Source organism: Chiloscyllium plagiosum, chromosome 6, assembly GCF_004010195.1.
Source record: "Chiloscyllium plagiosum isolate BGI_BamShark_2017 chromosome 6, ASM401019v2, whole genome shotgun sequence".
NCBI lineage: Eukaryota > Metazoa > Chordata > Chondrichthyes > Orectolobiformes > Hemiscylliidae > Chiloscyllium > Chiloscyllium plagiosum.
Window position 1 is genome coordinate 97,482,165 of NC_057715.1, and position 26,703 is coordinate 97,508,867.

General features: G+C 39.3%; 1 protein-coding gene across 3 annotated transcripts in view; it reads right to left on the reverse strand.

Moving 5' to 3' along the window:
- The window catches only part of c2cd3 (C2 domain containing 3 centriole elongation regulator), a 165,548-nt gene that overhangs the window by 56,167 nt on the left and 82,678 nt on the right, over positions 1-26,703 (reverse strand). For all 3 annotated transcript variants that reach the window (XM_043692198.1, XM_043692199.1, XM_043692201.1), the window contains exons 21-27: positions 23,883-24,151; positions 22,175-22,267; positions 20,602-21,210; positions 17,818-18,159; positions 10,575-10,713; positions 9,567-9,631; positions 8,259-8,461 (exon numbers count right to left, since the gene is read on the reverse strand). In XM_043692198.1, coding sequence (XP_043548133.1) covers positions 8,259-8,461; positions 9,567-9,631; positions 10,575-10,713; positions 17,818-18,159; positions 20,602-21,210; positions 22,175-22,267; positions 23,883-24,151 — 1,720 coding nt within the window. The remainder of the gene's footprint in view (positions 1-8,258; positions 8,462-9,566; positions 9,632-10,574; positions 10,714-17,817; positions 18,160-20,601; positions 21,211-22,174; positions 22,268-23,882; positions 24,152-26,703) is intronic.

The following is a 26,703-nucleotide window of genomic DNA, read 5'->3' on the forward strand; positions in this document are numbered from 1 at the left end:
AGCTTTGGAGAGGTTGCAGAGAAGATTTACCAGGATGTTGCCTGGAATGGAGAGGAAGTCGTACGAGGCTAGGTTGAGAGTTCTCGGCCTTTTCTCGTTGGAACGGCGAAGGATGAGGGGTGACTTGATAGAGGTTTATAAGATGATCAGAGGAATAGGTAGAGTAGACAGTCAGAAACTTTTTCCCCGGGCACAACCGAGTGTTACAAGGGGACATAAATTTACGGTGAAGGGTGGAAGGTATAGGGGAGATGTCAGGGGTGGGTTCTTTACCCAGAGAGTGGTGGGGGCATGGAATGCGCTGCCTATGGGAGTGGCAGAGTCAGAATCATTGGCGACCTTTAAGCGGCAATTGGATAGGTACATGGATGGGTGCTTAAGCTAGGACAAATGTTCGGCACAACATCGTGGGCCGAAGGGTCTGTTCTGTGCTGTATTGCTCTATGTTCTATGTAACAGCCTGACATAATCGAGGTGCTGCATTTGGGAAAGCAAATCTTAACAGGACTTATACACTTAATGGTAAGATCCTAGGGAGTGTTGCTGAACAAAGAGAGCTTGGAGTGCAGTTTCATAGCTCCTTGATATTGGAGTCGCAGGTAGATAGGATAGTGAAGAAGGCGTTTGGTATGCTTTCTTTTATTGGTATTGAGTACAGGAGTTGGAATGTCATGTTGTGGCTGTACAGGACATTGGTTAGGCCACTGTTGGAATATTGCACGTAATTCTGGTCTCCTTCCTATAGGAAGGATGTTGTGAAACTTGAAAGGGTTCAGAAAAGATTTACAAGGATTCACTACCAACTGATGAAGGAGCGACGCTTCGAAAGCTAGTGTGCTTCCAATTAAACCTGTTGGACTATAACCTTGTGTTGTGTGATTTTTAACTTTGTACAAGGATGTTGCCAGAGTTGGAGGATTTGAGCTATAGGGAGAGGCTGAACAGGCTGGGGCTATTTACCCTGGAGGCGTCAAAGTTTGAGGGGTGACCTAATAGAGGTTTACAAAATCATGAGGGGCATGGATAGGATAAATAGACTGGGCATCCTTGAGGTATTGTGGACCATGAACAGCAGAATTGTACTCCACCACAATCTCTAACCTCATGGCCTGGCATATCCCCCATTCAACCTATATCATCAAGCCAGGAGATCAACCTGAGTTCAATGGAGAATATAGAAGAGAATGCTAGGTGTCGAACTAAACATAACTAAAAGCCTGGTGAAGCCACCACACAGGACTACATGCATGCCTCCTCCAATGGTCCACAGCTTCACAAATGTCAGTATTCAATGTGAGGGGAGAGTGACAACCCCTTGATATCAAGGTGGTATGCGATTGAGTGTGGCATCAAGGAGCCCTAGCAAAACTGGAATCAATAGGTATTGGGGGCAAACTTTCCACTGGTTGGAGTCATACCTGGCACATTTGAAGATGGTTAAAGTTGTTGGATCTAAGTTCCAGGACACCTCTACAGGACTTCCTCAGAGAAATGTTCTAGGCCCAAATATCATTAGTTGCTTCATTCATGACATCCCCTCCACCATAAGGTCAGAAGTGAGGACATTTAATGATGATTGCACCATGTTCAGCACCATGTGAGAATCCTCATGATATGAAGCAGTCCATATGATGACACCTTTGTAATCATTAAAAACACGGAAATAGAGAATACACACCGGATCATCAACTCCACACTCACAGGAATCCGATTCACGAGAGAGGAAGAAAAGGACAACCAACTCCCATTCCTAGACGTGAGGGTACAGGGAACACCAAACGGAGAATCACCACTAAGGTACACAGGAAAGCCACACACACAGACCAAGTCCTGAACTATGAAAGCAACCACCCCAATATACACAAACGAAGTTGCATCAAGACACTATTCAAAAAGGCCACAACACACTGCAGCACACCAGAACTGCAAAAAGAGGAAGAGGAACACCTATACAAGGTATTCGCAAAAAACAGATACCCGCGCAATTTCATCAACAGATGCCTAAGGGAAAGACAACAGAACGAGGACATGGTATCCATGAACATCAACTAGCCACGAAACGCCATGACCAGATATCCTTAGTAGCCACACACGCAGGCGACAAGCAACATGAATTTGACTGGGGCAACACTACCATTATATGGCAAGCGAAACAAAGAACAGCCATGGAATTCCTAGAAGCATGGCACTCATCCACAAACTCCATCAACAAACACATAGACCTGGACCCAATATACCGGCCACTACAGCGGACAGCTGAAACTGACAACCGGAAGCGGCAGGGACAGGCCACTATAAATGCCGGAGGAAACACCACAGAAGCACTTCACAGGAGGCTCCCAAGCACTGAGGATGTCACCTAGATAGGGGACGAAACGTTTGCAACAAAACCTTCCAGCGTGGTGAACAGAACCACAGCAAGAAGCAGTCCATGTTCAAATGCAACAAGATCTGGACAATATTCACCCAGGTTTGGGCTGACAAGTGGCAAATAACATTTGCATTACATAAATGGCAGGCCAATAAGTGACAAGCCAACCATTGTCCTTTGATATGCAATGGTATTACCATTACTGAATCCCATTCTATCAAAGTTTGGGTTACCATTAACCAGAAACTCAACAGTACTCGCCATATAAACGCAGTGGCTACAAAAGCAGGTCAGAGCATCGGAATATTGTGGCAATAACTCAACCTCCTGACTGCTCAAAGCCTATCTACTATCTACAAGACACAAGGCACAGAGGAATATAAGGGCTGCACGTGCTGGAGATCAGACTCAAAAAATGTGGCACTGGAAAAGCACAGCAGGCCATCCAGCATCTGAAGAGCAGGAGAGTTCATGTTTCATGCAAAAACCCTTCATCAGCAATGTGGGGGTGGCAGTGGGCGGGGAAATGGGGGCTGAGATAAATTAGCGGATGGGGGGTGGGGAGAAAGATAGTTGGGAGGGTGATGGGTAGATGCAGGTGGGAACTGATGTTTATAGGTTGGAGGGGAGGGTGGAGTGGATAGATGGGAAGGAAGATGGACAGATAGGACAGTTCAAGAGGGTGGTGCTGTCGCAAGAAGTATAAAACCTGTGCCTACATCTACCCCGCCTCTCACCTCCATCCAAGGCCCCAAAGGATCCTTTCACATCTGGCAGAGATTTTCCTGTACGTCCAAACACCTCATCTAATGTGTCCATTGCTCTCAATTTGGTCTCCTCTACACTGGGGAGGCAGGACACCAACGAGCAGAATGTTTCAGGGAACATTTCTAGGACTGACACACCAAACAACCCCACAACCCTGTGGTCAACCACTTCAACTGCTTCTCCCACTCCACCAAGGATATACAAGTCCTAAGCCTTCTCCATTGCCAAATCCAAGCCACCTGACGACTGGAGGAAGAACCTCTTATCTTCTACCTTCAAACACATGGCATCAACATTGACTTTACAAGTTTCCTGATCTCTGCTCCCCCAACTTCATCTCAGATCCAACCATCCAACTCTGCATCGCCCTCTTGAACTGTCCAACAGTCCATCTTTGTTCCCACCTATCCAATCCACCCTCCCCTCCGACCTATCACCATCACCCCACTCTACCTATTGCCTTCCAAACTACCTTGCCCCCACCCCCACCTTCCTATTTATCTCTCAGCTACGCCTCCTATCCCTCACGTTCCTGTTGAAGGGCTTATGCCCGAATCATCGACTCTGCTGTGCTTTTCCAGCGCCACACTTTTCGATGCGAGTCAGAAGAATGATGGAATACTCCTTACTTGCCTGGATGAGTGCAACTCCCACAACATTCAAGAAGCTTGGCACCATTTAGGACAAAGCAGCCTACCTGTTAGACACCACATTCACAAGCACCCACTCCCTCCACCACTGATGCACAGTAATAGCAGTGTGTAGCATCTACAAGAAGCACTGCAGAAATTCACCGAAGATCCTCAGACAGCATCTTCTAAATCCAAGACCACTTACACCTAGAATTCCATTAAAGACATGGGCAGCAGATACAATGAAACACCACCATCTGCAAATTCCCCTCCAAACCACTCACCATCCTAACTTGGAAATATATTGCCATTCCTTCTCAGTCACTCCCTCAGAGCATTGTGTATAATGCACAGCACGTGGACTGCAATGATTCAAGAAGGAAGCTCATCATCACCTTCTCAAGGGCAACGAGGAACAGGCAATAATTGCTGGCCAGCCAGCAACGCCCACGTCTCACACATGAATAAAAAGAAACCTCGAAGAACAATGGCAGTAGGTGTCAGGCATATCACGAACTGCAAATTTCCTTCAAGTCAGACACCATCCTGACTTGAAATGATATCATTGTTCTTTCACTGTCACTAGCTCAAAATCTTGAAACTCCCTTCACAACAGTACCATGGATTTTGCTACATCCCAGGGTTGCAGTAGTTCAAAATAGCAGGACATCACCACCTTCTGCAGGGCAATTAGTGATGTCAGGCGAAGGGACAGCACTTTGAAAGCTTGTGCTTTCAAATAAATGGGTTGGACTATAACTTGGTGCCATGTGATTTTTGACCCTGTCCACGCAAGTCCAACACCAGCACCTCCACATCAAAAACTTCATAATTAGGAAAATAAATCTCAAAAGAATGGAGAAAAATGCCCTAACTAGGTGGCTATATTTCAAAAAGTGACATTAGCTGTAAGGCATCAATCATTTTACAGAGGAAAAACACAAATGCTACTTTAATTCCTTTGGGAGAAAAAGTAGAAATGGGTCATTCAGAATGTAAACCTTCCTCCCACATCTGGCTATAGAACCCATTAAAACAGCCTTTTGCACTGGAACAATTTTACCACAAACAACCAACTAGCTTTAACTTTTACACAGATCATGTACTGGTGATAATGCAGAATACAGTAATTGTCAGAGCAGAGTTTTCAATTCCTTAGTGAATCACATAGGATCGCAGGACAAGATCTTTAAATTAGTTTAGATTAGATTAGATTAGATTAGATTACAGTGTGGAAACAGGCCCTTCGGCCCAACAAGTCCACACCGACCCGCCGAAGCGAAACCCACCCATACCCCTACATTTACCCCTTACCTAACACTACGGGCAATTTAGTTTGGCCAATTCACCTGACCCTGCACATCTTTGGACTGTGGGAGGAAACCGGAGCACCCGGAGGAAACCCACGCAGACACGGGGAGAACGTGCAAACTCCACACAGTCAGTCGCCTGAGGCGGGAAATGAACCCGGGTCTCAGGCGCTGTGAGGCAGCAGTGCTAACCACTGTGCCGCCCACTAAAAACCTGTCAAAACTAGATGGATCAAATACTGAACAAAAATAGAATGCTCATAAAACCTGAACACTGTTTAGGGCTATTTGCAACATTCTCAAACATATCTGACCCAGAGACGGAATTCTGGCCACATTCTATAAGACCATCAGACAAAGGGACAAGAGTAGGCTGTTTGGCCTCTCCAGTCTGCTCCACCATTCAATAGGATCATGACTGATCCAAAATTCTTCAGGTTCACCTTTCTATCTTTTCCCCATAACCCTTGACTCCCCTACTGACCAAGACTCAACCTTAAATATACACAAGGATTCTGTCACCACCAAAAGGAGTTCAAAAGACTCAATCCCGAGAGAGGAAATTCCTTCTTATCTCAGTCTTAAATTGGCACCCCTTTATTGGGGGCTTTGCCTTGTAATCCTAGCCTCTTGCATGAGGGGAGACATCATCTCAGTGTTTATCCTGTCAAGCCTTTTCTCCCATTCTTTACCTGCCTGTTTAACTGCTGTAACAACGCCCAACTTCATCCTCATCACATCTCAGCTGCCGCTGTACCCCTTGTGCATTGTTACTATTAGACATTTATTATAATGCATTCCTGGCTCATCTCTTATAAAGAGTCGGCTGGACAAGCTGATTTGCAACACACGTTCAAATCCTGCACAGGCTGAGATTTTCAGGAAGGCCCCTTCTTCTCAACCTCTCGCTTTGTCTAAGGTGTGATATCAGGTTAAACTGCCAACTGTCACTCTCTCTAATGACAGAGCAGCCCTATGGTTCTTGGGAACTATGGCAACAACTTCTACTACTAGTGTCTTGCTTGCTACTCTTTATAAATGCAAAGCCATTTGCTCCTTGTGCCCTTACTCAGGCCAAGTCTTGTCCACCCATCACAGATGCTTAGTAACTAACATTGTCTCCATTCTAGCAATGACTCAATTTTAATACTCTAACAATTGTTTGCTTACCTTCCATGCATCTGCCCTTAAGCACGTGTACTCAAACATCTCTGCCCTCTGTAATATCCTTGATTTTAATTGATCCACCATTAGTGACTGTGCCATTCATTACACATAATCACAAAAGTTTTACAGCGTAGAAGGAGGCCATTTAGCCCATCATGGTTGTTCAAATGAGCACTTTTACCCGGTACCAATTTCCTGTTTCCCAAAACCTTGCATATCATTTTTATCCAAACAGAGAACCAATGCCTTCTTACAGTTGCCTCGGCCCCAAGCCTTGAAATTTCCTCCACCTCTCTTTCTTTCTTTTATGACAATCATTGAAACTTCTCTTTGGTCAAATGTTTAACCACTTTTAGTGTAATATCACCTTGTGTGGCTCAGTCTCAAATTTTGATTTATAATGTGCCTGTGAAGTGCTTTGGTTGTTTTATTACATTAAAGGTGGTGCATAAACACAAGTTGCTGGATATGACTATGAGGATATCTCCAAAAGGTCTATGTCATTTAAGAATCTCAATAGTGACTCTTGAAAACAGAAATTCATTTTTAGCAGTTCAACTGAATATGTTTTTAAAAAATATGGAGATTTGGCTGACAAAAGAAAATTAATTGACTCTGCACCTGTGCTTTCAAAAAGCTTTGACCAAATACCACATCAAAGCCTGCCTAGCAAGATTGCATTTTGTTAGAGAGTTATTAGTTGGATGATTCCTGCTTTTGGAATTTTCTTTAGGGCAGCTGTCATGCTTGATGGCTAGCCAATAGAGAAAATTCACAGGAATCCGTATTAGTTTTGTTCTCTTCACTACTTATGTTAGGATGTGCAGCAGACAGGAAAGAATTCAAATGGTAACCTGGCCTTCACAGCATGAGGATTTGAGTATAGGGATGTCTTCTGCAATTATACAGGAGCTTAGTGAGATCACACCTTGAAAACTGTGTGCAGTTCTGGTTTCCTTATTTGAGAAAGAATGTTCTTGTTGTAGCAGGCATGCAGTGAAAGTTTACCATGGGATAGCAGAACTGACATTTGAGGAGGAGTTTAATCGCTTAGGATTATATCTGCTGGAGTTAAGAATGAGCAGAGATCTCACAGAAACCCATAAAATTCCAACAGGCTGGATGCTGCAATTAGGTTTCTGATGACCAAGGAGTCCAGAACCAGGGATGACAGTCTAAGGATATGGAGTAAACCACTTAGGACTGAGAGGAGGAGACATTTCTTCCTCAGAGAGCGGTGAGCGAAATAACTCTGCAGAGGCCAGTATCCATTACGAAGTCACCCTTTATTTACATGTGGAGAGTCCTTGACACTGATTCGGCATTCTCATGAGCCAGCTCTGAGTGAACAGAACCTTTGACACGCTTCTCTATATCTGTCAGCCAGGGCTCTCTTATTGACCCAGTTTAACAGTCCCAATCAGGGAACTCACATTCTATGATGCCTACCTGGCAGACCTTGTTAAACCACTACAGTGAGTTTGCAAAATTTACAATCACAGAAAGCAATCGAGGCCAGAATACTATACGATTTCAAGAAGCAGTTGAATATAGCATCTGGGGCTAAAGGGATGAAAGGATATTGGAAAAACAGTAAAAACAGGCAATTGGGTTGGATGATTCGTCATGATCATAATGAATGGCTAAGCAAGCTTGAAGGGTCAAATGGCCTACTCCTGCTCCAATTTTCTATGTCAGGTTAACTCAGGTGGCAGCATACTTGCCTTAGAATCAGAATGTTATAGGTTTAAAGTCCCACTCCAGAGATTGACCTCTCAATGCAGTACTGAGAGATCACTGCACTGTGGATGGTGCATCTTCTAATCCACCACACCCACAGTTGACATAAATGATCCCATAGCTAATTCAAAGTGCTTGATATGCAGCACCTGTTGGACTATTGTGTAGCCTCACAGTCATGAAGCTTAGAGAAAACAGAGTTCTTAATCCCAATACCTTCAGAATCAAAGTATTTATTTCTGCCACAAAATCATTTCAAAAAGTACTTACAGAAACTGCTGGTAGTTTGTGTGTTTGGGTCCATCTTCTCCCTCTCAGGTGATGGATATTTTCCAAAGGAGTGATTGCTACTTTAAGTTGTCCTTGGCAGTGACCACTAAAGTCAGTGATATTGTACCAACCACATATGCATAGAAATCCAGATAATAAAGCAGAAAGATCTACAGATGCAAACCCTACAACCCGATCAATAGCTAGGACATAAAACAAAATATTTAATAGAACATGATAATGTAGTGATGTGATGACATGACTACTATTTACATTTTATAACACTGTCACTGACCATAGAAAGAACTCTTTCTTCCTAATGATTCAAGGTGCATCACAAGCAAGTCATTTAACCTTAGGCTCCCCTTTTCTGTGAATCATTTATAAAGATACAGCTAGATAGTACCGACTTGCCAAATTGCTATTAGATAATATTAACATGCCTTTAACCTCATCTTTATTTTTAAAATCTCACACACTAATAGCCACTTCCAAGGACTTTTAAGATTAACAGTGCTCTCACATTATATGAAATTTTAAAAATTATAAATTAAGTTCAACTTTTTTCTCCTTTCTGATTTATGTCCTTGAAATTCCACAGCTCCAGCTCCTCAAGAATCTTTGCAAACTTTCAATCAGAATGGGACTATTTGTAGGCAAAATAGCCATTGACAGCAAACTACAGTGGAGCCCGACCATATTCTCACTTGAGGCCCATGTGTACTTTCCAGCAAGGGTCACTGTATAGTGATTAGTTATGACTGATTTGCTCCTGCATGAGTTGAGATATGTTCATGGTCAAGAGTGCCATTTCAGTGCACCACTCAGCTGAGATCAGCTATAATCAACAGAGAATAACTGTGGTTTTCCGACTCGGAATGACTGGAAATGAAATCTCTCATTGTTGTTTGGCTATGCTGTTTCCCAATTTGGCACAAGTTTTTTTTAAGCTACTTTCTTTTATTTGTTTATTAAATGAATCATTTTTCATTTTCCCATTTTCTTTCCAGTTTACGATCAGATTATCATCTAAAATTTGCTTTAGAATGCTTGCATACATGTGATTCATTTAAGGTAATTATGTGTAACATTCTACATCGACTCAGTTTTACAACATATATTAGAGTTCACACAGTTCTGATTATGTACATTAAAGATCGAAAATAAATATTAATTTATTTATTTGTTTCTATTCTGCACCATGCCTATTTTTTGCATTCTGTGGATACATTTTGTAGATTAAATTTTAAAGAAATGGAATCTTAACATAAACAAATAAGCAGAAAAATTATGTTTTATAGCAGTTACCTGCTTTATGCCACACTTTAAAAACCAGAGTTTGCTGTGGATCCAGTAACAATTCTTTGGCCAACCTGCAGTTGCACAAATAAAAGCCACTTTAAACATTAAAATTAGTTAACAATATTTAGTTGAAAGAAATTCTTGCACATGCAGAACTGAATGTCAGACGAGCAGTGTGATAAATCAAAAGCAATGGTGGGATCAAGAAAGATGGTGGTGAGGTAGAACTGGATGCTTTAAGTGCACATTCGACATTTGATGTAATTTTGGATGACTTTGCCAAGAGACAGCCTGTAAGAGATGAGGGGGCTTAAGAATGGATTCTTGAGGCAACATTGATGGAGAATGAAGAGAAGCCATTTCTGGCAATTCTCTGCGAACAACTGGATAGCTAGAAATGGAATGCTGCAAGTGTTACATAAATGACTTCATGTCTAAGCAGCTTCAGTTGAACACCACAAAACAACCAGAAAAATCTCAGTCCCACTGAAATTATTTAAAGATGGATCATAAGAAAAAACAGAATCTAGCCCTATTGGAAGTCCACAAAGATTCTGAAGGCATTTAAAAGGCAGACCTTGAAAGATCTTCTCCCCTGCCTAGGGAATTTAGATCATAATAGCAGTCTCAGGATAAGGAGCAAATCATTTAGGACTAGAATGAAGAGAAATTTCTTCAAAGTGTTGTAAAATATTGGAAAATTGCATCCCTGTGAATTGTAGCTGGCCCACTGTTAAACATACATAAGGCAGAGACATTCTTTTTTCTCCAAGAGAATCGAGTTATAGGGGAGCAGGAAGGAAGTGGAGTTGAGTCTAAAGATCAATCATGATTGTACTGAATGGCAGGGTAGGCTTAATGGGTTGTGTAATCTATAATTTTTGTATTTCTTATATTCTTATTGAGCCAGGTTTTATTTTCAAGTAAAATCTGGTGACACAACACAAGACTAGTCAATTTATTTTCACAACCTCATTTCTCTTAAAATCTGATAAGTTACATTTCAATACATACCTTGTTTGCTGTTGATGGTCCCAAACAGGGCTGTTTGTATTTTCTATCAGATGGGTTGTTATAGGAGTGGGACTGACTGGTGTAGTGTATGACACATAGCAACTGGGTTTGACACCAGTTTGCTCTGTCAAAGGACAACCTTTTAAAAATAAAACACCATAATAATAAAGGTTACACAAGAACAGATAAAATTAAACTGAACAAATTACAGTTTTATAGAATTAAATACCAACATTGAAACGTGAAAACACAAATTTGTACTTAATTCTTTATCAAACAGCTACCAATGAAGCAAACAAAAACATAAATTGCTGGTAACATCTGCAGAAGGAAAACAAACAATGTTGAATTCAGTGCCCTTCTTCAGAACAGTGAGACCATACCCAGAGCATTGCATGCAGTTTTAGTCTCATTATTGAGAAAGGATGTTTTGGCTGAGGAGGGTTTACCACACTGATTCATGTGATGGCAGGACTGATGTATGAAGAGAAACTAGATCAGTTAAGACTATATTCATTGGAGATTATTTAGAAAAATGAGGGGGGAATGCATAGAAACCTATAAAATTCTAACAGGACTACACAAGGTAAACATATATTCCTGATGACTGGGGAGTCTAGAACCAGGAGTCACAGTTTAAGGATCTGGGGTCAGTCATTTAGGACTGAGAATCAGGAGAAATTTTTTTACCCAGAGTTGTGAGCTTCTAGAATTATCTGCCTCAGAAAGCAGTTGAAGCCAAATTATTGATTTTTTTGAGAGATATACTTCTTTGGGTTAAATGGATCAAAAGGTTATGGGAAGCAAGCAGGAAGAGGGTGTAGATCTGCCATGATCATATTGAATGGTGGAACCAGCTCAAAGGGCTGAGTGGCCTATTCCTGTTCCTATTTTCTGTTTCTGTGTTTCACATTGCAGTGAAAATCTGCATCTCAAATGAACAAGAGGGTTTTTTTTTGGAGACCAAATTCTGGATTTCAAACACTGTACTCTTTAGTTATGCTTCCTTAAAAATGCACCACAACACTGCAAACAGACTGTGACACGTGAGCAATGTGTAACCAAAATCAAGTTTCTAGTTTTTCTGCTCTCGATGAGTCACATTGGTTCCACCTAAAACCAAACTAAAAGGAGATTTTTCACAGAGATTCATAGCTCCAATCAAGAATTTGTTCTGCAAATTATGGATGAAGGCAACAATTTGGCCGATCTTAATTCCACCATGCAGAAAGATTCTAGACTTTCCTTCTAACATCCATCACCCATCCCCTATGTGCCACTGCAGCCTCCAATAGCTTCCATCATAATTCCATCACTCCATGAACTTTTCACGTACAGGAAACTAACTTACTAATCACTCAAATGTCATCTTTTACTCTTTTGAACCAGGGGTCTGTTTGTCTAACTGCTGATTTTTACTAATTTTACACAGCAGGTCAACATCATTGGATAAGCCAGGATTTGTTGCTCAAGTCAAAATGCCTTTGCGGTGGTTGCTAATTGCCTTCTGCAATCACTGCTGTTGATGCTTTGTCAGTGTTGTTAGGAATGGATTTCCAGAAATTTTTGTTTTATTTATTACAGGATGTGGACATCACTGGCTAGGCTAGCATTTATAGCCTGTCTCTAATTGTTAAAAATCAACCTCATTACTCTGGATCTGGAATCACATGTAGGCCTGGCCAGGTAAGGATGGCAGCTTCCTTCCCTAAAAGACATTGGTGAATCAGGTTGAGTTTTCTTGACAATCCATAATAGTTTCATGGTCACCATTCGACTCTTAATTCAGATTTTTCTTTACTTGAATTTAAATTCCACCATGTGCCACAGTAGGATTCAAATCCAGGTCCCTAGAATATTACCAGTCTCTAGATTAATAGTCTAGCAATAATACCACTAGGCCATTGCCTCCCCTACAAGTAACATTTTCCAAGTCAGGATGGTGTGTGGCTTGAAGGGAAACTTGCAAGTGGTTGTGTCCCCATGCATCTGCTGACTTTGCTCTTCTAAGTGGGAGAGATCAAATGTTTGGAAGATAATGTTGAAGGAGTTTGGCAATGAAACTTGTAGATGAACTCACTGTTGTCACTGCTTTTAACGTGGTGGACGGTGTGTCAATCAATTGAGCTGGCCCTTGTGTTGTTGGAGCTGTACCCATCCAGGTAAGTGGAAAGTATATTCCATCACTCTCCTAACCTACTGGACAGACAACAGTGTGGTATCTGTATTGAAAAAGCTTGGTTAGAGACACAGCTAGCACTGGATCATGTCTTCAGTATTACTGCCAGAAGTAGCTAATTTTGAAAAATTTTCTGGTTTTGCCAATTTACTATCTCACACGCTGTCCAATACCACCTCTCAGATCATCTTTTGCAGTCTAAAAAATCCAAGTTCAATCAATAAATCGTCTCATAATTCAGACCACTGACATGGTGACTCTCTTCTTCAATGATAATTTTTGTGGACTTTTGCAATATTTAAACTTCAGCTTAGGAGATTTTTATTTCTTGTTTGTTTATAATAATGCTCCTAGAAGTTTGCTTACAACTTATTAGTGAAATGCAGAAGCTGTATGAATGATCATTAAGTGTTTAAAAAGGAATTAAACTGAAAATATTTAAAATGAGTCCCAAAGAAGTGAAATAGTTGTTGTATTTTTACAGAAGGGAAATTCTGTAATGTTAATTGAGGGTTCAGTTTCTGATTAATTGAGTGAAATTTTCACAACAATGAGCTGGGCAAGTCCTGCTTACTTGTTTGAAGAAATGTTGCAAGCATAACCAACTGGAGTTATGCCACACTTAGAGTCACAGAGATGTACAGCACGGAAACAGACCCTTCAGTCCAACTCGTCCATGCCGACCAGATATCCTAAATTAATCTAGCCCCTTTTGCCAGCACTTGACCCACATCCGTCTAAACCCTTCCTTTTCATATACCCATCCAGATGCCTTTTCAATGTTGTAATTGTACCAGCCTCCACCTTCAGAGCAACAAAGCAACATTATATTCCCTTAGCAAAAGTGCTGAATGTTGCTAAGGAGATAGCAACATCACAGGCACGACCATCAATCCTTTACACTAACATGCACATTCTCTTGGCCACTCTGCAACCATTAATACAGCTCAAAAAAATTCAATGGCTTCAAAAATGTTCGCATACATTCAAATCATCCAAATTCAATTCTCAGTCTTCCAATCCTCAGCTCAGTTAGCTAATCTCACTCAGGGCAGTACAGTAGAGCTTCAAGTGCCCCCAAAAGTACTTGGACTGGAAATATAAAAATACTAAGATAATGCTTTAGCTAAGGGCAGGCTGAGGTTTGATAGTTTGTTAACAGTCTTCAGACTCACAACAGTTTGTTGCTACTTCTGGTAAAAATGCATTGTACAGTACTATGAACTATTACCTACATAATACCAAAGAGGATGAAAAATACTGGCAAGAAGAAAGGATCACTTTACTCTGATCCACAAGTCCCCATCAACTGTTGTGTTATTCAGATTTAAAGCTGAACTCTGGCTTAGTTTTTCCCTTCATTTTCCCACAGTATAAAAGGTTTGGATGCACAAAGCAGAAGATTGTGCTGCGAAAGAAGCATAGATTCTGTTTCTCCTTTTGTATCTAAGGACAAACACAGCAGGTTATATGTGCCTGAATTACTAGCTTGCGTTCAACTGCTGCACATTGGTAGACGTATTTCCTTTCAATAAACCTTGCCAATGTAAGGCCAAATTTGGTTTAGGGACAAGAAGATGAATTAGCATTGCAACAATTTCTTTAAGGTTCATAATTGAATGCAGCACATAAACCATTAACATGTATATTGCTAACAGCAATTTAACTTGTTTCAATTTATGAAGGGCAACTACTTTTATCGAAAAACATAAGTCACACATCTAATTATTTTCAGAGTAGTACAATTAAGTGTCTAGATTCTAAGTCTTGAAAATATAAACGACATACTTTCCTCTGAGAATAGCATTGTTGGAAACAGATCAATAAGTTTTAAGTGAACAGGTAGCAATATTTTAAACATTAAATAGAAACCTTTAGATAGGTTTATGCCTCTAAAACATTTGTGATACATTTCAAAATCTGTAATATTGAACAAATGAACCAAACAATGGTATTGGCTCCCTTCCTAAATGAGGAATAATTACAGAACTAAACTATATTGTGGATAATATGAATGGACACCGCACAACAATCAATAGACAGGAGTGTTCCCTCCCAGTTGGGGAACATTTCAGCGGTCCAGGACATTCAACCTCGGACCTTCAGGTGACCATCCTCCAAGGCAGGGGCAGGCAGCAGCGAAAAGTGGCCGAGCAGAGGCTGATTGCTAAGTTCCATACCCATAGGGAGAGCCTCAACCGGGACCTACCATCGCTACAGGGGACCACCATTGCACTATACACACACACTCTCACACTCCTACAGACACACACGCAGACACACACACACAAACAAAAACCCACATGCACACATATACATATAAGTTTGTGGAATGAATTTGTACATGCATAGTTACATTGTATTTTGCTCAAAAACTGCATGAATCCATGTAAGACTCTGTTAACTCACTTTTTAGATTGGAATCAGTCTAAACATTATGGCACAGACAGGGAACACATGGGGCTAACACCTTCAACATATTATCTGGCTGACACCGATTGTTACAGTTAACCTGAGAATGTAACTTTTTTTAAAAAAAGCTTTGTGATTTACATATGAAAAAAGTGAAACTATCATGGTACTCTAATAGGTGAAAGACTCACCAAACAATCAAGGTATTTTTCAAAGTATAATTTCAGTTACATCACATTGTAAAGTTTTGCTATTAATTCTGTGTCTTACAATTGTGTCCTCCACAACCACCTGAAGGAGCGGTGCTCCAAAAGCTAGTGCTTCCAATTAAACCTGTTGGACTATGGCCTAGTGTTGTGTGATTTTTGACAGTGTGGAACAATTAGGAGAAAGTGAGGACTGCAGATGCCGGAGATCAGAGCTGAAAAATATGTTGCTGGAAAAGCGCAGCAGATCAAGCAGCATCCAAGGAGCAGGAGAATCGACATTTCAGGCATAAACGAAGGGCTTATGCCCGAAACGTCGATTCGCCTACTCCTTGGATGCTGCCTGACCTGCTGCGCTTTACCAGCAAATCATTTTTCAGTGTGGAACAATACCTGGAATGAACAAGGCTGTCTTATGAGGAATGACTGGCCAGGTTAGGTTTCTTTTCATTGGGGTTTCAAAGAGAAAGTGTCAGCTTTATTGATACATACAAGATCTTGGGGATCTTGACAGGATGGATGAGGAAAGAATATTTTCTCCTGAGAGAATCTCAGATGAACTTGGTGGTGGGGGCGAGGGAGGGAGGGAGTGGAGAGCGTGGAGATCGATGTTTAAGATAAATATTGTTTCTCAGTGGGTCATGAAGCTTTGAAATTCACTTCCTCAAAATGCAGTGCAAGCAGAGTGTTTTTTTTAAAGATAGGGGTATTTACAAGCAAGGGCAAGAAATGTTATTCAGGATAGACAGGAATGTGAAGTTGAGGTTACAATCAGTTCAGCTATGATCCAATTGAATGGCAAAGCAAGCTTGAGGAATCAAGTGGTCTGCTCCTACTCTTATGCTTGTTGCTATGAAAATCCCTCCCTGTCCATAAAACAGTATATGCATGGATAAACTACATCTAGAAATGATCATGAACAGTAAGTCTGAATATCTGACCAAAATGAATCATGGCTGATGTCAACAAAGTGGATGATGAACTGCATTTACTAAGTCAGATATTTTACTGCTGCAGCTCAAAGCAGCTGTCAGATTTGAATCTACTATAAACAGAAGGGATGAATGTTTGGACAGGATACGTCCTTCAAGTTTGTACAGAGCTCCTAGCTGGAGAGAATGCATAAAAATTGTTGACATTCATGTTCTAGGCAGTGAAATCAATATAAACCTTGAAAAATTGATCTTTACAGAGTTTGTAGCTCTTCTTGCATTGGATTGGAACACAAAAATCCAACTAATTATGAATTCATGAAATAGCAAATTTAGATCAATCAGTGATTATTAAATTTGTTAAATTCAGAGCTTTCACTATAATGACTATGATAAATATCACAAAGGCACAGTATCACAAATTTTCTACAGCTGCTATTTAAACATGGATCAAAATAAGGTGTTAATTTTTTAAAATTTTCTATCATGGGGGTGGACATCACTGAAAAAGTCAGCACTTTTGCTGTTCAGTCTTAACTGTCCTCAAACAGACCATAAAACATAGAAAAAGTAGGCCATTCCATTCTATTTGGAGAAAGTAAGGACTGCAGATGCTTGAGATCAGAGTCAAAAAGCCCATCATCAGGAATTGGGGGAGGTAGGGGGATGTAGACTCCCACCCTACATTCCTGAAGAATGGCTTATGTCTGAAACATCAACTCTCTTGCTCCTCAGATGCTGCCTAACCTGCTGTGCTTTTCCAGCGCCACACTTTTTGATTCCATTCTATTTGCCTTCCTGATTTTCCACTAGTATTTTTCACATACTTGAAGCTACAGTCCACCTGACTGTTGACAAGAATGGTGATGATGGATGGGCAGTTTAAGAAGGGGCCAGCATGGTCTAGGAGGTATGCAGCGAGAAATGGCAATGAGATGACATAGCAAAATATAGGAGAGGCAGAATGGGAAATTACAGAAGAAAGGGTGGTTTGAGGGCTTGGATAGGCACTGTTAGAGAAGTTTGAAAGGACTGTGAATGGGTATGGGATGTCAGAGATGACATGGGAAAAAATGAAATGGGAATTTAATTAGATATTGTTGCAATCCTTCCTCAAACATGGGGACCAAAACTGTATTCATTACTCCAGATGTGGCTTCAGCAACCCACTGTATGCCTGTGACAAGACTTCAATTCCAAACCCCTGCCAATAAAGACCAAAATTTCATTTGCCTTCTTAATTACTTGCTGCACCTGCAAGCTAATTCCTCTTTTATATCTAGCACTTTTCCTCCATATCTCATTTTATGTAGTGTCAAAGCAGAAGCAATATATAATAAAGAAAAAAAATACAGCCAACCTCTATTAAACTATATTACACATGTAATATTTCATACGGACGACTGTGAAGTCAATTACATATTTTGGTGTGGAGAAAACGGTATGACTCATTGACTCAATATTACGAGAGGTATAAAAATATTTGTATTTTTGACAAGTAGTAAAATTCTTACCGTTCAAGCTTATGTGCATTGCTCTTTCTACTATAACGTTCACTGCAAATGTGTTAGCTAGGTCCACCTCAGAAATTTCATTAGCCATTTTCTTGCATTCAACATTAGAACCTGTGGATGTTCCTTTATCAATGTATTCTTTTGATGCTTGTTCTTTTTCATTAATGAATGGTACATCTTCCTCAGTACCATGTTCGTAATCATGGTCATTCTCTGCATAGCTTATTCTCTGAGAAGTACAGTCGTCAGATAGTAGTGGATCATTTGGTGCTAGTGTGATGTGGAACCTTACAGCTGCACCTGATAGGTCAGAAGCACCTCGCTTGAAAAGTGGATAAATGCCTGCAAAGAAATTAAATACAGAGAAATATGTACATTTTGGAATTTCTCTGGCTCTTCCTTTCCTATTATTAAATGCTCTTCTTGAAAACGGGAAGTACATTTATACAGAGTATTTTATTTCTACGTGCTGCTGGAGGATTGAATCAACATTTTGCAGATGAAATGGAAGGGGATACATTTTGGGAGAAAGAATATGAAGAAATTGTTTAAAATAAAAATTACTACTCTAACAGCTGTTGAGGAGCAGAGACCTATGCATACATGTGCACAAGTCATTAAAAGGTGGAAGAGTGCAGGCAGGGGATCAGTTAATAAAATCAGCATTCAGGTTATGCGAAGTCTGTAGAAGATACTAATTAGACCTCAGATACAGTATTGTGCTCTGTTTTGGTTTCCACACTTCAGGAACAGTCCAAGAATATTGGAGTATGTAGAGAGGTTGATAAGATGTATCCAGAGATGAGAAACTTCAGTTATGAAGAATGACTGGAGAACTTGAGACTGCTTTCCTTGATGTAGAGAAAGGTATGAGGGAATTTGAAAGAACTTTTCAAAATCTTGAAGTTTAGACAGAGTATACAAGGCAAAACTATTCCTGTTCTTAAAAGGATTAAAAACAACAGAGAACAAAAATAAATTCATCTGCAAACATAGTAAATGTGATATAAGAAAAAAAACATTTTCACACAGCAAGTGGCTCAGGTCATGAACACATGCCTGGAGGTGTAGTTGAGCCATATTCAAATGAGGCATTCAAAAGAGCACTAGACGATTATCAAATAGAAATAATGTATAGGGAAAGGTAGGAAAATGACACTAAGTCACGAAGCACACTCAGAGAGCGAAGGCAGACATAATGGGCTGAATGTGATATTCTTCTTTCATATTTCATATCTTTACTGTGGAAAAGTATTCCAAAATATGAATAAAAATACACAGATCTAGCTGAATTAGGTGTGTCAAGTCTGGTGACCAAAATATTGATTAAGGGATGGATTTTTCCTTGTGACCCTCTTCCCATCACTTCAGCTTCATCTCAATGTCTTTTCTCTTGAAATAGCTGAAGAATGTTCATTAATGACTCGACTCCATTAATGTCTCTTGACTCCATCCAACACTTCAACAATTTCCAATTCTTCACGATCTTTACACTGAGTCACCCTCCTTTTTTCCCTTGACATATTTATCTTCGATGCTGGGGATGGACAGTTCACCAATAGCCATGACAAGCCCAATATCCAGTTACCTTGATCAAAACACCTTCTCCTCCTCTTCCTGCAAGGACTCCATTCCCTTCCCCCAGTGTTTACAACTCAATCACATCTGATAATGCAACACGCACACCAAGCAACAAAAGAATTAATTATTAAAGATAAATTTACGTAACAAAGTCTTGCATCTATGTTTATAAGCTCTGAAATTTTAAATCTCTAGATTTTTAATGAAGTTTTGCTTTTTGGAATTGCAGATTGGAGATGAGGAAGTTGGCACATATGATTTGCAATGGTCACAATTTACTTCTGTAATAGCAAGAAACTGAGCTATAGTGATTATTACAAAATGCATTCTTGAAAGCAAAATGAGGCAAGAGAAACAAAATAAAAACATCCATTACACCAATATGAGAGGAAAAACTAATTGTAAAACATGGTGGGCGGCACGGTGGCACAGTGGTTAGCACTGCTGCCTCACAGCGCCAGAGACCCGGGTTCAATTCCCGCCTCAGGCGACTGACTGTGGAGTTTGCACGTTCTCCCAGTGTCTGGGTGGGTTTCCTCCGGGTGCTCCGGTTTCCTCCCACCATCCAAAGATGTGCAGGGTCAGGTGAAAATCTAATCTAATCTAATCTAATCTAATCTAATGACTGAAAAATTCAACCCACTATCATCTTTTGGGAGATGGCAATATGATGAGCGGAAAACAATTCCGCTCTTGAGGAACTTGCCAGTAATGATGGGTTGATCCCTCCATTTTCAATCATGCATCTTTCTGTAATAATTGATCATCTACTTGCATAATGCTTCAACAAACAAGATCCTTGTCAAAGATGGAGAAACACACATGAATAAGTGGCACATACATATGGTGTTGTACTCTTCTATCGTTGCAATAGGAGAAATATCAGGATGACAGATCACTTCCAAGTATTACTGATTTCCTTCAATTCATAAAGGAAACTTGTTTTATGTCTCCATATAAGACATCTTTGAAATTCAAGAGTACTTTAAATATCAAGAAAGATTCGTAGAGAGTATGGAATCTGAAAAAAAGCCAATATGAAGGCAAAAAGGAAAACTGGTAAACCATATTTAAGGAGTGGGGGGGGTTGAAGATAACGTAAGTCAACTTTTAAAAGCAGGAAATGGATTTTGGAAAAAGTAAGACACTTCAAATAAATACATACTTAAACTGAACTGGCATCCAAAATTGGTTGGTACATACCACTAACTGTAAGCTTTCTTGAAGATTTCTCTGCCAGGGTCGACAGATCTATGAATGAATATCCAACTAATCGATCAGTATCATGAGGTCTCAGAGTCTTGTTATTGTTTCCATGTGACAACCAGACTTGTACTTCTAGTTTTTCTTCACTTAGGTACCAGATCAATGATTGGGTTCTTTTCAGATATATAGTCTTCACCTCATCAAAGCTCACTGTAGCACAACTTTTGTTCACAGTCAGGACTGGCTTTTGAAGTGATGTACAAATAGCCTCTCTATCATACAATTTATACCGAAGGTAACAGAAGGTGGATTGATCTAGATGCTCTTGTCCAGCCACCATTACACAGTGCAATGGGAGCCATATCCGTGACACAGTTAGTGTTATTGATACACTACTTTCTGGAGATTGCCACTCTTTAACTTTTTCCTCATTTGTTCCACACTGCCAGTCCAGTGCCTCTGCAGCCTTTATGACACGCTCTCTGTCATTGGGATGTGCAAAGTGGATTGAAATCTCGAGCCCACCAACCAAGTTCTGTAGAATTCCACAAGACTGAGCAGAAGTGATAACCTCTGGAAGACTCACTGCATACCAACCCGAGATGCCTTCACATAGAATACAAAATAAATATTTTGTAAGCCCATTCAACATATATAATTTGTCAGCACATATTAAGAACATGTCAATAACTGACATATCAATATGGATACAGCAGTTTAATACTCATAGTATGGACCAAATAACCATGACCAAACATCTGAAGCCTATCATATAAAAATTAATTAAAACAATTGAGTAATCTATGCAGTAACGTCCAGAAAACTACCATGTAAAAGTCTCATAAAAATTTACTAGTTTACTCATGCCTTCAGAGAAAGGAATTCTCCAGCCCTACTCCATATGACTGCCACATGCCTGCACTTCCATGCTATGTGGATGATTCAGAGCCCTGTCAAGGTTACCCATTTATCAAAATCAAATAATAAAAATAACATAAAAGTTCACCTGATCTTAATGTAAAATTATTTAACAGAAACTCTTCAATGGTTTTCAGAGCAAGTGACAAATTATCCCATTTCTATATTGAAACTACATCTGAAGTTGAATGAATACGACATCTCTACTCAAGAATCTGCACATCAACCAATTTATTTCAATTATACAGGTTCCATATTTCATAGTATAGGTCAGTGTGGAGATCTGCTAATGTGCTCTCTTACTCTAACCAAACATACTTAATTTGCAAGATTGAATCACCATCCAAAGTTCCTCCCCAACCCCCAACTTACCAAGTCAAGAAATCATATTGTGAATTATTTTGCTGAGCAGCATATTAAGAGATCAAATACTTTCTACTTTAAAACGTTTGGCCTCATTTTACATAGTTAATACAGTTTCAAGAAGTAGCCACTACAGCTAAATTGATCAACATAACTTTTGGAACAATAATAACAGTAATATTAAGTTACTCCTTAACAACTATTAAACTGCCTAAATCTTCTATGTAAAATCCTAGATTCGCATTTTGGTAGCAAACCAATACGTTTATTATACTAGCTTTCTCATTACCTGTCCGTCTGGTCAGCAAGGCTGACAGGGGAATCCGTACAGATCCCAATTCAATGTCCTTTGATGAACCAATTACAAATGTGCTTTGTTTAGCTGTCAAATAGCAAATATGGAAAACAATGTTTACAGATACAATGAAAAGAAAACTCTAGTAACAAAACAATAAAATTATGAAATTTGCACTAATTATTTGTTTCAAACTATAATAAAATGAAACAGAAGGTAACAATATTATGGCTTTAAGAGGTGAATTTTGACCTTTTTTTAAAACAGAGGTTTTAAGACAGAAGCGCCAAACTGTCTGCTTAATTCCAATAAAGTAAACAGCTTGTGACACCTTGGGGTTTTTTGTTTGCGGATGGAATAATAGAAGCAGCCTGAATTGGTGGGGTCAAGCTCTCCCACAGCCAGGATTTCTAGTTTTAATTTTTCAGGAGCAGCTGCTGGGGTCTTGAAGCTGGGTTTGGAAGCTACAATTCATCTCTCGCTGTTACTCACTCTCTCTCTGAGGTTTCTCTTGATGTTTCTCCTCCTGGACTGGAGAATTGTCTGTGAGATAATCTATTTTACTGAATTTGCCTTTTTCCAAGGGTAAGTTTATGGGATGTTACTATATTGGAACAGTTACTGTTTAATAGTTAAATAACGTATTATTCTGTTAAGATTTCCAACAGAGTTAAGTTATGCAAATGTTTTTCTTTATTTTGTTGTACTTTAACTGAGGCGTATGAATAAAGGGGGTTTTGCTTCAAACTGGTAGTTTGACCAATCGAATTGCACTCAGAACACAATTCCTGGCACTTGCTTTAAAATATGAAAAAGTTAGGGTCTTAATATGTTTTGGTCTGCTCCATAACAAAAAGGTAAAAATAAATTACATTATGAATAAACTTCAGCAGTGCCTTTCACATTTTCAGAATATTCAAACTGCTATAAAACTAACAAAATGCTTCAGAGTGAAGTTGCACTGAAGGCCAACAGGCAGTCAATTCTCACACAGGGTCCCACAACAGAGATTAAAATAAGCAGTTATTCCTTTAACACTGCTATTGGTTGAGCAGTAAATTTTGACCAGGATAGCAGAAAACTTCCAGCTTTTTTTCAAAAGATTACAATAGAATCGCTTAAGTACATTACAGAAAGCTGATGGGGCCTTCAATTATGAATGGTGATACATTTAACAGTGCACCCTTTCTTTATGTCAGTTTAGATTATATGATTAAGTTTCCACTGTAGTTTGAATTCATGTCCTTATATTTCAGAGTAGCTTGTGTGCAACTGAGTCAAGGCTGGCAAAAGGTTTACACTCAAATGCAAGCACATTTATAAATGTATTGAATTGCCCTTTACTGTCTATTGTCTCACAGGTATCATTATCTCGAGCAATCTTGGAGTTTTGATTATATGCACACACATATTTGCAAGAGCCTTCCTCTTGTGATTGACGGTGGAATACATGATTTTTGCCTACAATTTCCCAAAATAAATTCTGCATTCAACCAGATTATGGGACAGTAAAAAAAATCTTTCATACAGGTAGAAAAGAAGGACTTGTTCTGGACTACTACTGTCTACTTCATGGTAATCCATTGCAGCAATAGTCATGTGGCCATCTGTTTAGCTTTGGAATTTTGCAGGTACAGAAACTTAAAATCAATGTTGGGATGCAGTAAACGATATTGTATACTCTGAAAAGACAAAAAGGTACCTGTTGTAACAGACTGATGGTAGATAGTAAACACGACTTCTGATGACTCCAGCAGTTCAGCCAAACTGAAACTCTCTCCTGTGGATCTCTGCATTACCAGGTTGCATGGAAATTCAGAGGAATGATCAAATTCTGGGCAGAATGTACGGGCAACCACATTTGTACATTGCCTTTCATTTTCCAGCAGAAAGGAAATACGAATTGTAACATAGGTATTCACACCAATTTCAGATTGGCATTTCAATGATTGGTTCCTTTCTGCTGCAATCCTGCATTTAAAGAAACAGAAATATAAATCATTTATTCAACTACCAAGGGATTAGGAATCAAGTTTCAAATAAATTAAAATTATGAACCTTTAATCAAAAGGCAATCATTTTCATAACTCTAGCTTTGAGATTGACTTCTGAAAGCCAGTTGTTAAATTCAGACATTGGTGCACCAACATCTGACATGTGCATCCAAATGATCACTTATAAAAGTACCATGCGGATATAATTTTGCATATCATTATGCAGAAAGCACTGAAAGCTGCTGCAAAACTCATTACACTGTTGATGTTCTATGTCGAAATGAAATGTCTTCAATTTTTGCTGGAGCCCTGATGATTCTCTGAATAAATGTACAATGTACATCCTTAGTTGAGTTTAAGAAAAGTTTCATGCTAAGTTATCTGTTTACTCAAGTTCTCATTAAAGTAAACAGTGAAATCTGTAACAATAATAGAGAATGCTGGTAAAACATAACAGGTCTGGCAGCATCTGTAGAGAGAAAATAAAGTTTATGTTTTAAGTCCAGTGACCGTTCGTCAGATAACAAACTGTGAAAACTGTACATTTTTCATTTTTGTCAAGTCCCGATACCTCATTTGGGTCAAAAATCCAAGCAAAATGGACACATAGGATTATGTGAAATACAGAGGTAATGAAAGGCAAAAACAAGTATAGTGCTTATATTGAGCTTTTCATACTCAGGATTACCCCAAACCTTTTTACAGTCAATTTAGCAGCCTAAAATGTCATCTGCAATGCAATTATAGGCAAACACAATAGCCAATCCATATACTGCAAGGGTCTCTGACCAGTATAAGATAAATGATCTATTTTATAGCAATTTTAGTAATAAATATCAGCTAGGATGTGAGGAGGCCTTATTTGAAGTTTGAATGGGCATAGGATATTTATGACCACATGAAAAAGCAGGCAGATACAAGTGGAGGTTTTTTTTGTAAATTAAAGAACTCCTTCAGTAATTCACATAATTGAATGTTAACCTAAATTGGCAATGTCGCAGAAGTGACAGAATGCAATCTTATATAATACTTTAAAAACTAGACTTCCTCAGAGTAGCAGATACTCTATAAATCAAAATAAGTACGATATCTGTACTGATGGATTTAATCAACATTTAAAAGACTAGAACAGCTATATAGAAAAAGGAATTAAAATAGAAAATGCTAGCAGAGTGCAGCAAGTCTAGCAGCATTGGTGGACAGAGAAACAGAGTCCATGTTTTGTATCCAATATGACAATTTCACATTTCTACCTTTCATTTAACACCATTAGCAACCCCTTGTCTATTACTCCAGGCATCCTCATCACCTGTTCAACCCAAGTACATTTAAAAAAAACAATTTTCCAGTCTCTTTCAGCCTTGAAGAAGTCATTTCTCTCTACAAATGCTGACAGATCTGCTGAGTTCATCAGCATTTTCTATTTTTATTTTAGATTTTCAGCATCAACACAATTTTGCTTTTAGTTAGAGGAAAAGGAATTGAAAGTTGGAGAAAACGATGTGTTGTCATACAGACTATAAAATTAGAGAAGACTGGTGTGGTGGTTGGAATGAAGTCAGCCAGATGGATGTCAAAGACTGTGAGATCCCTGATTGGGGCTGTTAAACTGGTCCAAACAGGGAGTCCTGTCTGACAGATATAAACAGGAATGGCAGGGGTTCTGTTCACTGTAGGAGTCAGATTTGACCTAGCAGGGTCAATGTCATAATACACATGTGTGAATAAATAGTAACTTGGCGATGGGACACCAGACTCTGTGGAATTATTTCAGATGGCTTATTCCATTTTATTTTTACAAAGTATTGACAACTTACTTTGGTCAAAAGTCTAAGCAAAATGATGTTGATGATGTGATGTAGTCGGGAAGAAAACCTTTTGCAACTATTTGGTTCCTTTGACGTTCGTACTTCAAAGTCAGTTAAATATTTTATCATAAAGTCAAGTATTTTAATTATAGGAAAATATAGCGAACAATCAGCCTACAGTAGGGTTCCACAAATAGAAATTAGGATATGAGAATTAATTAGGAATTCCTCTGCTTATTCATCGGAGGTCTGACTTTTATCAATTTTGGGGAATAAAACTGTCTTATTTTGTTGAGAGATGCAGTAAATGAGTACCAGAAGCATTTTAAAAATACAATAAGTAATAAGTAAACAGCTATGGGAGGTATATATTTCTAAATAAGTTTCCATTGAAAAAGCTCAGGTTTCTGAAAGGTTTCCATGATCCATCACTCCATCGTACTGAACTAACCAGTATAATATAATTTTCTCGCACCATTCCGTGAGATATCAGACGGCTAAAACATGTGGAGCTAGATCTCAAAGAATTATGATATTTAAATGAAGGACTAGAAAAGAGAAGATAGGGTAAAAGAACTTTAGGAGCGGTTCCACCATAGAACACACCAGATGGCCTCCTTCTTTAGAGACCGCAATTTCCCTTCCCACGTGGTTAAAGATGCCCTCCAACGCATCTCATCCACATCCCGCACCTCCGCCCTCAGACCCAACCCCTCCAACC